At 38.9% G+C, this 12,426-nt stretch overlaps 1 protein-coding gene across 1 annotated transcript in view; it reads right to left on the bottom strand.

Moving 5' to 3' along the window:
• Window positions 1–6,749: 6,749 nt before the first annotated feature.
• The window catches only part of LOC134160586 (uncharacterized), a 29,621-nt gene continuing 23,944 nt past the window's right edge, over window positions 6,750–12,426 (bottom strand). The window contains exon 4 of the mRNA XM_062612734.1: window positions 6,750–8,382. Coding sequence (XP_062468718.1) covers window positions 8,308–8,382 — 75 coding nt within the window. The 3' untranslated portion in view covers window positions 6,750–8,307. The remainder of the gene's footprint in view (window positions 8,383–12,426) is intronic.

The raw sequence follows: 12,426 nt of genomic DNA on the forward strand, positions 1-12,426 counted from the left end.
TAGTATACACCTTTACTTAATCAGAAACCCGCTAATTTCTGTGCTGTGCTAATTATGTCAGAGCAAAACACAACATGTTTATGCTTGTTCTTGTCAGCCAGTTTGAGAAAGTGGTTCCCTTTGAGTGACTTTATCACCTAGTTTCTGATGTTTTGCTGTGGACTACCTAACGATTACTTCCTAAATTTCTTTGGAGCTGTGCATGTAGTTACTTGCAGGCAGTGCAAGTATAGTCCACACAGGGGCAGGGTCTTGCTCACAATAGCCTGCACATACCCAAACTGCAGAGTAAGCTATAATAGTATCAGTGGCTGATATCTATTCATACTCCACATGCCTGTGCACTACATGTGTTGACTTGCAGCTCGAGTCATGTAATGATGAGTTACATGTGTGATACAACAGGAGTGGGAAGAATATATAAGTGTATATATATATATATATATATATATAGGAACACATCCAAATTAGTCTTATGGAATCATGTCTATGATATAGTTGCCTCACCACAGCTGAGGAGGCTTCTTGCCCTAGGAGGTCCTTTCAGCTGTGTAATAGTAAGGCTGAAAATGAAGCTCTCCTTGGAACAATGGAGTGTCTTTTACAGTTGGAGCGCTGGATTCAAAATTTGGGTCAGCAATCAGCAAAGATACATAAAAAAATCAGAAACTACAAAAGGCCTGAGTAAAGATAAAAGCCTTTACTGGCATCAGGGCAGTACGACCACGTTTCTCCCAGCCCTTGCTTTTGGTCCTGTTTTTGGTCCACCCCATAGGGTCTTGTGCGGAGATGAAGCATTGCTCAGCAGAAGACTTTTACTGTGAAAACAGCATTATCTATGTATTAGAAGGGGCAGCCTGGATGGATCTGCAGGAGCAGCAACAACTTCATAGAATCATAGAATAGTTAGGGTTGGAAAGGACCTTAAGATCATCAAGTTCCAACCCCCCTGCCATGGGCAGGGACACCTCATACTAAACCATCTCACCCAAGGCTTCGTCCGACTTCACAGCATAGAGAGCAAAGGGGAAACGGTACATCTCTGTTTGCCATGCACAGGTCTGGTGGGGGAGGAAGGTGGTGTTGGTGGGGTTGCTTTTTATGAGAGAGGTGAAGGTAGGAGGATCAGATAGGTAGGAAAAGCAGATAACCCAGGAATTTCAAGAGTTAAACTGTCTTCAAAACTAGTTCTCCCACTGAGATGAAAGGAGGAGCTCACAAGTGGCCCAGCTGTAGCCTCAGCCCTGCAGCTGCACACTCAGGTTTCCCCTCCATCAGGGATTTTATCATCTACGCCTTCCCAAGCTCAGTATAACTTTAAATGAACACAGTTGCATGTGTAAGTAGTGTCTATATGATGTGTTCAGCCTTTGTTCTTCCACAAGTCACATTTCTACCAGGTATTTTGCACTTCTGCTTCTACCATAAACTTTTCTCATACAATTCATGCGCAGGGACCAAGGAGTAACCTTGAGAGAAAGTGGCAGACGTGCATGAGATCTGAAGCACCCAAAGGCTGTCTCAACAGGGTACAGATCTGAGCGGCTACATCTGCTCCCCTGAAGATGCGGGGTTCTATCCCTGTGTTTGTGTGTGGCTATAAACCAGGACTCTACCTCAGCAAAGCAATGTGAGACATTGATAAGTAAATGCTGTAACCAAGGTATCACATTCGTGTTTTGGGGGAAAAAAAAACCCAAACAAAAACCTACCAGTAAAAGCTATTGAAACGCGTATGTTTACGAGTAGGATTTCTGTGTACGCTCTTGCTCTATTATCTCCATACAGCCGCCTTTCATGTTGTCTGCTGACAGCATTTGATGCGTTTTTCCTCCTGTGCTTATTTTTAGTTGCCATAGGAACTTTCTTATTTCCTGTCAGCTGATGTTTTTACTTAATATATTAATTGTATAAAAGGGTGTTGATTCTGGTACTCCAGGTGCTGAAAAAGGCTTTATGAAGGCAGAACACACATTTCAGTTTACTAGTCTTTTATTCATTTATTTCTATCAATATTTAGTTCAAAAAGCTGAATACTGTAATAACAGCTGTTACCACATCAGGGGAATCCAGAGTAGGTCCTCTCCAGCCTTTTCTTCTCATTTGATCTACGTTTCCCTCCCACGACCATAAATACACTTATTTGAAATAGTATCTTTTGTCTGTTTAGTTTGTAGCTTCATTCTTCCTCACTCCCTACATATCCTATTCTTTTCTCTTTTTCTCCCCCCCCCCCCCAAATGCAAATCTGCTGTTCAAATGAATGGGAGTGAAAATAAAAATTTCCACATATAAAGAAATACAGCCTGGAAAAACATTGGGATCTGAGGGTGATTTCTTTTTAGCAAAGCCCAATTCTTCTTCTCTTACCTATAATAAGCTACTTTGCAAAAGATTATTTTTCTATTAAATTTGTTGTGTGACCATAAATCAATAAAGAATGACTGGAATTGATCGAGGACTACAATAGCTTAAACTGGAGCTTTCTCTATCCACATCAACTATAAATTTTCCACACTTCCTCTCATGACCTGATCACATATTTGGAGAAAAGACCCGATCAACATAGAAATTTACATTTGGATTAGCATTATATGGAATGCCAATGCAAGAGTATTCCAGACCTTCTGTGGGAAAACTTAGGAAAATAGCAGTAATGTATGTGAAGTTAATGCCTGCTATAAGTTTTTACATATCCTTTTTTCCATTTCACATCACTGCTCTTCATGAGATGGAGGAAATCAGGCAGCTTGGAATAAAGAAACCAACAAATAAGCTAACATTTATAACTTTGGAAAATAATACCACCCATGTGACTTCAATTATGCAAACTTCATCTAAGGTTTCATTCCATGCATCCTAAAGACAACTTGAATCTCCTCACCAGCTGCAGGGGCTGCTGCATTAGTGCCACTGAACGGGTTAACAGGAGTGTTAATGAGCTCACCTGGGCACTAGGAGGATAATAGTCTGCTCAGGAATGTACCCAAAGCATATGGTGTGTGCTCTCACTGAGACAAGCACTGTCAAGTGTTTTAGTTGCTATAACTCAATAGGCAAATGATTTTCAACCTGATCCTGGAAGCTCCTCCAGAAAGAGTCCCTTCTGCAGAAGTCCTTCCCAGCAGCCCCGGCCATCAGCAGAACCATCATCACCCTGACTTGGTTCAGTGAAGGAATTCACCCTAGGATAAGCTGTCCCGCAAATGGCAATGCTGATTCTGTTTAGCCCTCGCTAAATTAAGGAAGACTATTTGTTCAACAACGCAAGCTTTTATTACTCTAACAAAAGCAAAATGTATTCAACATCTGTCTTCTGAATAGGAAGAACTGAAGGTTTTAGGAACTGGAAATTTATTCTTTTAACCAGTTTGTTCTTGCAGAAATGGTTTAAAAAAGGCAACTTCATAAAAGAAAGTGTACATGCACATGGAAGTAGTTTATTAGAGAGTCATAGAGAAGATAATTATGCTGATTACTTCACTGCAGGTCTGGGAGAATCACAGACCTTGAATATTATTTTTTATATCCAGAAATCAAAATTTAAAACTGGCCCCAATAAAAAAATTCTTAACTAGAATTTGTCCATAATGCCTTTTCCCAAAATGAGACTTCTAGTTAAACCCAGAGTCAAATAGCTACCATTTTCATAAAATAAGTTATTGCCCCCAATGACTGGTAAGTTTTAATAGCTTTTTAGGAATATGCTACCAGTCTGATCTATATTGAAATATGGGAGAGCTAATCTGTAAGTGCAGCCAAGCCAAATTGAAAAATAACTCCCAGTTCAGTGATACTAATACGCAGTGGCATTTACAGCATCACTTTAAATTTGAAGGAAACTGCAAAGGTATCCAGCTCCTCTGGCAAAACCACGGCACAAGATCTGGGAAGAAGCAACCCAGACGGGCAAACCACCTGCAGCTGAAGTCGACGCTGAGTTTCCATCCCCTTTCCATAGGACTGACTGGGTCAGTCAGCACAGGAAGAGCTGGGCGGTTTTGGAATCCAAACCAGGAACTGGACTGGACTGGACAGGACTGGAACTGGGGGCTGGCTGGTCCAGACAGTGCCCCATGGAGCTGCCTGAGTGGCCCCATGGGTCTGGAGGCTCTGACGTCACCCAAGAGAGAGCTGTGAGATGGGATCAGCTATGCTGGGGTGCCCACCCAAGCCACATCCACCTGGGAAGGAAAGGAGGGAGGAAAGGAGGATAGGAGGAATGAATGAAGGACAGACAAAGCCAGGTTCACCATGTGACAGAAGTGGGAAAGGTGAGCAGGAGAGTAAGCCTAAAAAGTCAAAGTGAAGTCAAAGGCCATGAAGACCAAAATCACTGCTAGAAACAGAACCAGAGTACTGCTTTTCACCTTTTTCACCTCACTGCAGCGACGATGGGAAAGGACTGAGCCATAGCCACCTTGCCTTGGGGCTGGCATGAAGCATGAGAGCACATCTGCTTTCTCTGCTGAGCAAAATCTCTGTAAGATTCAACAAAGGATGAAGTGAGTTATGAGAACCACACCACTAAGACTGAGACATTAATAACCTTATGGCAACATCCGAGGATACTCTTGTACTTACCAGAGGACAAGAATCAACATCATCCTCTCTAAGTTATACAAATGAAAGAAGGTTATTTAGTGTCCATCTGGTTTTGTTCAAGAGATAGTAAATAACTTTTTCCTCAAATGTCCAACAAAGGCTTTCAGTTGCTCTGAGCTGCCAGACAACAGGACTTTTCCTACCTTACAACTGTCCCCTTCCATGCCATCTGAGACCAAAATGAGCATTCCCACTTATTATACCTCCTTCGTTAGGGCAGTGTGATTGCTTGTTTGTAGAACATGAATATTAGTATAGTTCAGGGAATAAAAAATAAATAGGCACTATCCAGCAGAGGGAGCACAATAACATAAAAACTCTTCAGCTGTGAGGTGAAGAACTTTTTCCTATCAAAACCCACAATATTTGGCAATCTGAGTTCCCTGGTTTAGAATACGGGTTGGAAAAGACAGAATTTAAATAAAAACAGAGAGCTGGGAGAGAGGAATATCAAACAAATGCAAGTGATAAAATAATTGATTTCCTGTTATTTTCATCCATAAGAAGACAGATGTAACTTAACTGCTGGAAAAAATAAGGGTTAGTAAGAAGACATCAAGGATGATCTGAAGAACACTAGTAACATTTATTTGAAAATGCTGATTTTAATTTAAATAGAACTGGCTGCTCTGTCTGAAAGACTCAAGTGCTGCTTTCAGTTTGACTGTGTACTTCCTCTTGTTGTTAATGAAGTCATACGTCACAGAAATAACTGATGCACCCATTCACTCAGTTTTATGTGTCATTTTTAGAGCCCAATATGACAGAAATCTCACTAGGTATATTCTCACCTCTGTGACTGTTACACTTTCTAATCTAATCAAGTTCAAATAATTGTGATTAAAAAAGAGTTAATACCTATTTTATAGGAGACAATCATAAACCAGAGAAAAAATACACCACATTCTGACATGACTTACATGAACTACAGCAATTAAAGCAACAATTTAACACTTTAAAATTGTTGCCATCTTGAATGCAAACATTTCTCAGGGTTCATTTCATTAATATATTTATACCACGAGATTTTTTAATTAGTACATCTAAATTCTAAGCTCTGCCACTGACTGTTATTTGACCTTTGGCAATTCAGAGTCTTTCTAAGAGAGTTTATGTAATCTTTGTAATGAAAATCATATTGATTTCACAGCTGGGTAGAGTGTAACAGCAGCTTTGCCTGCTGGTGGAAAGTGGTTGAAATGAAAACATAATTTTAAAAGGAAAGAGAGAAGGAAGAACTGGATGTTCTGATCAGAAATGCTAACTACAGCTAACTCGAGGTAGAACATACTCAGTTTAACTCTTACATGTTTTCCATAGAAAAAGCCAAGTGTGATGAAGACTGATTAGTATTTTTCCTGATAAACAAACTGAATTCTTTCCCCGGTAAGATTAACAACTGAAACAGAACATCTATATTGCTAAACTTTGAAGATGCCCCCATCCATCAGGTTGTTCACTTTGTTGTACAATGTCCTAAGGAAATGAGGTTTATGCAGGATCATTATCCATTTGCTCAACTATTACCCCACTTTCCCTGGCAATTTTTCAACCTCTTGGACAATTTCAACCAAATCTATGAGCACAGTGGGAGTCTTAGAGATGTTAAAAACTTTTGACCATCAGATTCAACTGAGACTGGATGAGTTTAATGGACACTTACTACCTTTGCTCATCTCACATGTCGCTAGTCATTCTAAAAATAACTCCAAAAGTAGACTGAAGGCAAAGCGTTGCAAGAGGTTTCTTATGCCCACTATAGACACAGCATCTATACCCTAACAGGACAAGCTGATCCACAGAAAGTAAAGCTGTCATTCTGGGAAAAGGTCTGAAGAATTATTTCTTAAGCATACTGAAACTCAGACTGTTTATCTTATACACTTTTGTATTCCACAACACTTGCAGAATATCTTATTTCATTAGTCAAATATAAATTCATTTATTTTTACATAATTCTATATTAGCAATGTCTTAAGGTCACAACAAATTTATTAGGTTATTTTAGAATTATGATGACTTCACCAAGGTTATTAAAATTGCAGTCAAAACTGCCTACCTTCAACAATGTCTTATTAAAAGTTTCTTACTGCTTATCACCGAAGCATTCTCATGACCCTCCACAGATACAAAAATCCAGCAAATTAACTTTTAGAAGGTTTTATTGTCTTCTTTCCAATTAACAAATACAAACACCTTTTGCTATGCCAAGACAATCCCTCATCACCTCATGACAACCAATAAAATGTCTAGTACAGGCAAGCTTCTTAAAAGCCCAGCTCATTTTCATGTACTTGATGGCCACTATCAAAACCTGCTCTGTGTTATGAACAGGTATGGATAATGACAAGAAGCAGAAGAGTGAAAAAATTAATTAACCCCAGCCACACATGGCCACAAATATACATGTTCCCAGACCTCATAGATAAACCCATGTGTGAGAAGACAAGCAATGTGAGCTACCTGTGAGATGAACCCTGTGGTGTGAACTACCTGAAAGGGTCTGAGGCTCACCAGTTCCACCAAACATAAATGATACATTCAGTCTAATGCCAAGCCCCCCAGAACTGTGGAAAAGAAAGCTCAAATGGGAGGAAACTTTGAAATCCACAAACTTTATAATATTTATGAAGTCCTGAGTACTACTGAGGTTGAAAGGCACTATGACCACAGACATGGGGAATAACAGACCAGAATCCAAACTCATCTCTTTTTTTCTTCCTGTAAGGATTGTGTATCAAGCAGATAACAAAGAATCAAACATCCTTCTGCCTGTCCCACACAGTAAGCAAGACTAGGATTGATATTGCATTGCCCCATCACTGGGAACGAGAACCACGCCAATATAGGAGTCTTACAGAAGTTTGCACAGGGATGACTGAGTTGCAGAGATGCAGGATATCACCCTAGGTACAGCTGGGCAAAAGAACCAACAAAACCCAAGCTGGAGTTTTGGGGAAGGCCAACGGTGGCTTCTGAAATACGTCATTTTAATGTTCATACTTCTAGGAGTTACTGCTATACAAATACACTGATGATAATGCTCATTATTTGATCTTAAATTTGAGACATTTTAAAAATCCAGTCTAAGAATTATTAGTCTCAGACTCGAAACTTGATTGAAATTTAAAGTCTTTATGGAGAACTAAGCTATTTAATCCAATTTTCTCTAAAATTTGCCTCTTTATTTTTAAGTCTCATTAAGGTTCATGAAAATACAATCACATACAATCAGTCTGAGACATCATGTAGCACACCACAGTATATTAAAGCGTTATTTTTAAAACACAGGTTTATGTTACTATACAGTAAACCCTAGCAGAGTCTTGGGGAGAGAATTAAGCCCACGCATGCGCTCTAGAAGACTTCCGGCATAGCTACATCAATGAAGGTACATGTGGGGTGGATAACTTCATGGGTTATGAGTACATACTGTTGCTGACACAATGGTTCATGTGAGTGGGGGTGTGAGGTACTTATTTAAAACATGCCACTCTGAGAGGTGGTGCGATTTCCTCCAAGATGTACTGTCTTTCTCCAACAGCAACACGCCTCCATCACGGGACCCTGCTGACAAAGCAGCTCCAGACACTATGGTTCTGAGGGACACAGCACTCCAGTACTAATTCTTACATCCCAGCTGTGCACTTCCCGGAGCGCTTGGGTTCTGCTCTTCCCACGGCTTTATGCTGGCTCCATCCATCAAGTATCGCAGTGATTTCCTCCTGTACCATGGCATTTGCAGTATTTTGTCTCGCAGAAGACATATGACATGTCCTGGCAGCAGAAAAGAATTTAATATTAAAAATGAATGTGAAACTGCCTTTCTGAATTCCAACAGGTATAGCATTTAAAAATCTCCACTATTTAGGAATGTCTGTTCAGCTGCTGTCAAGGTATATATTCAACTTTTAAAAGTTGTTTTTTTTCCTGCTAGGATAAACTATGGCTACTACATTCTAGAGAAATATAAATCTTTTTTTTTGTGGTAAATGCTCTTATCATAAAGCTCTTGGGTATGAATTTTTTTTCCCCTGAATGCAAAAATTCACATGAACCTGCTTTGTAAAACAAAGTTTAGGAAGAAAAAAAACCCAACAACCAACAACCAAAAAACCCACTACTTAGGAACAAAGAATTCTTTACCCACAGACCATTATGGACCATTAAGGATGCACCAAACTGATACTCACTTATCTAGGTTAATGGCCATTAGGAACCATCAGTTGCTATGAAACTGTTTAAAATCCATTGTGTCTATTGAATGTAAGGAAATGTACCTGTGAAACCTCTTTGAATATGTGCCTGATCTCCATTAGAGAACATGAATGCCCAGAATAGAGGTGCTGGTTTTAAAAACATAACAAAAACCTATAAAGATTCTCACTTCCTGCAACTATCTATTTCCTTCAGAGCTTCACAATTAAAAAATTTATTATTAAACTTGTTTTCATTTTAATGTGTTTTTTTTTTTTCATGAGAACACATGTTCTTATAAGTTAAAGCCATGAGGAATCTAAGCATGTCAACAAGTTGCTGAATGGTGCAGAGATTCCCAGGGGGCTGGGCCACTGTTCATCCTTTTTTTATGGACAACTGTGAACTTTTGTGTTGTTAACACTCAGTGTTTTAACATGTTCTAGGAATTTGCTGGGGGTCACGTTTTGAAAAATACCACTGGCAAAGTGCTATTGAGCTTCATTTAAGCAGCTGTCTTCAACCAGTAGAAGCTACATGCTTTTGAGAAGGCAGAGCATCTTCCCTGTGACCTATTAACGAGGCCAGATTCCTTCCAATAACTGATCAATTTTACTTAAAGTTAACTTCAGATAACTCTACCCTCTGCTGAGATCTACAGGGCGTGTACGTCTGCAGGATCATAAGTATCCAAGCTTAACATTTACACTTTAGTGAAGCCTCCAAAAGTTTGGCTCACTGAACAAGAGGCTACATCCACTCAGTGCATCAGTTTTGACTGTTGCAGACTTGCAGTCACCTAAATTCTGATATCACTGGTTATTTCAATGGCAGAAGAGGATTACACCTAATATGTGTGTATCCATGGTACATATCTAGTCCCATTGCATGTCTCTGGTGAGACAGCGAAAGGGAGGAAGGAGGTTTGAAGTAAGCCTGGTGCAAGGTGATGTGTCCAGGCAACCACATTCAGTCCATGTGCTATAAACTTGGAACCTGTGAGTACACTGATCTCCTGAGGTCTCCATCTGAGATCCTAGAGGAAGGACAGACAGCATTTCCCATGACACAGGACCAGCTCCACATGGCTCAGTGGCACCAGGGGCAGCTCGCTGCTCAGCTCCGACTGCTGATGGAGCCCTTCCTCAGGACCAAGATCTTCTGAGGTCTAAGCGTCCAAAGGGGAAAGAGGATCCAGGCAGCTGGCAAGGTGCTTTGAGTTGGGCATTGCTGCCCTGAATTTAAACCGATTTCTCTGATCCTGGTGTTGCCCAAAGAAGATGTTCCACAACTGAACAGACTAAACTATTGAAAAATCAAATATTCAAGAAATAGAACAGCAGAGTCAAATTTCTGTGATGCTCTGCAATACAAGTGCTATGCCCCGATCATATTACAGGCAATGCAAACAAACTGCATTCAAGTTATAATGTAAACTGTGGAATATAAAGACTGACCAGAATTAAATACATAAACAGATTCAAAGCTCTGTGTCAGAAGCATGTGCTTCAGAATCATGATTTACAAGCAGTCGGTCAGCCCCATCAGCACATCCATTTTATTCTGGGGGATTCAGCCACAAAGACAGTTATAGGGACTTTTAAAGTTCTCTCTGAAATGTCTACTTTATCCTTTATTTTTCTTAATGGATTTCACAAGGTACATACAATTTTTGAGAACTAAAGTGCTACTTCTAATATTTCCAGTTAAACGAAATCTTTAAAATAGAAAGAATGATAATATAAAAACCTAAAACTATATTTAGTATTCTGAATGCAATTAGGGTAATTTTATCCAATTGATTTCTGAAGTTCCCACATGAGTGATCTACAGTGGTATCATTCAGAAAGTAATTTTAAACAAATGAATTTTATCACATTATATGTTTTTCCCTATTACAGCCAACTTCCCAAGTACTTTTGTGCAATTATCTAAACAAAGGTGCATCAAAAAGTACTTTATTCCAAGATGTATTTCCATTTTTCATTACAGGATCACTGGAGTAATAGCATTGTTTATTCATTTTTCTACAGAAGGATTTTATCACTGCTTGAAGACAAGGATGAGATAGTGTAAGAAGAATACATGAAGCCTATCTTTTAAACTACAGTTTTACTACTAGAGTAAAATATACAGTAGAATTAGAAGGGACCTCTAGAAGACATCTAATCCATCCTCCCCTCTGCAAGAAGCAGTTATTCAAGCACTCTGATCTTACAAATCTCCAATGGAGATGGAAACTCCAAAAGCTTGCCAAGCAATCTATTTCCTATCCTCACCATTAAAATTTTCTGTAATTTCTAAATAAATCTTCCTTGCTGTAATTTAAGCCTATTACTTCTTGTTCTATCAAACACAGGCAAGGGAAATAGATTGTTCTCTTCCTCCTTGGAGCAACCTCTTGTGTTATAATGTCTTTGCTCTATCTTTTCTGTGTCAGCCTAAACTAACGTAATTTATTCAATTTTTTTCTTTTAGGCTATAATTTCTACACTTTTGATCTTTCTTGTCATTCTCCTGTGGACTGTCTCCAGCTGATTCTCTTCTTCCTTCAAGTCTGGAGTCTAAAACTGGACATGGTATTCTAACTCAGTATGAAATTAAGATTTTCTAGTCCCAGATTTCACCTAATTACTTAAATAATGAAGCCAATCATCTCCCAGGAGAAGGAGACAAATCAGTCATTCTAGTATATAGTAACTGTCCTGCTGGAAACCAAAGCTGAAAGTTAGATTAATTAAAACTCAGTTCAGTGAAAATCAATCTAAAGAATTTCGTTTTCCTTTTGGATTTGTGTCTTAAGCCTGATTGACTGAACATTTACAAAGGCACAAACTCTGGTTCAAGTTTTCTTGTGCTGTATTACTTACATTAATTTTCTGGTATTCAGTAAGAGAAAAACTCTCATGAAGACTCTCCCCCAGTAGAGTTTGTTTGTTTATAAGAGCATATTTCCACATACATGAAAACAAGAGCAAGCATGAATTCATAAGCCAAATTTCTTTAAGAGACCAGGCAAAATAGTTTCCTTACTGCTGTTGAGAGCTATAGAAGCAATGCCTTATTACATACTATCTTGCTACATTGATTTTAGATCTCCTCGTTAATTAAAATTTATTAAAGTTTTAAATGAGACATGTAGGTGAGAACATGTTTACTCTCTTTCTTCTTTTCTGTCCTCCCTCATTTAACTGCTCTACTCTCTTCCCAAGAAAAAAAAGACCCATGCTTCTGAGAACAGGATGCTGACATTCAACATACTATCATTTATTCCATTATTACAGTGATTCTAGAACTAAATTCCATTGTATTTAGGTGGAGTCACTCACGGATTATGTAGAATACTCATTATGCAAAACACAAGGTCAGCCTATTTATTCATTCCTGGTGCACTACTTATGTCACCAATGACGATACCAATTCCAATGCAAAGAGTTATGATTGCAACTCTAGGATTTTGGTCACAGATAAGTAAAAGGGTAGAGGTATTTATATTTGCATTCATTTGAAACACTTCCATAGCAGAAAACATTTTATGCAATCACTATTTGCAGATGTGCTCGGTATTTCAGGTTAAGTCAAACAGTGGAGACTTCAGAAACAATACTCTAAAATCTCTGCAGT

Source organism: Pezoporus occidentalis, unplaced genomic scaffold, assembly GCF_034315485.1.
Source record: "Pezoporus occidentalis ecotype Australia unplaced genomic scaffold, CSIRO_AGI_Poc_V1 ctg100, whole genome shotgun sequence".
Classification (NCBI taxonomy): domain Eukaryota; kingdom Metazoa; phylum Chordata; class Aves; order Psittaciformes; family Psittacidae; genus Pezoporus; species Pezoporus occidentalis.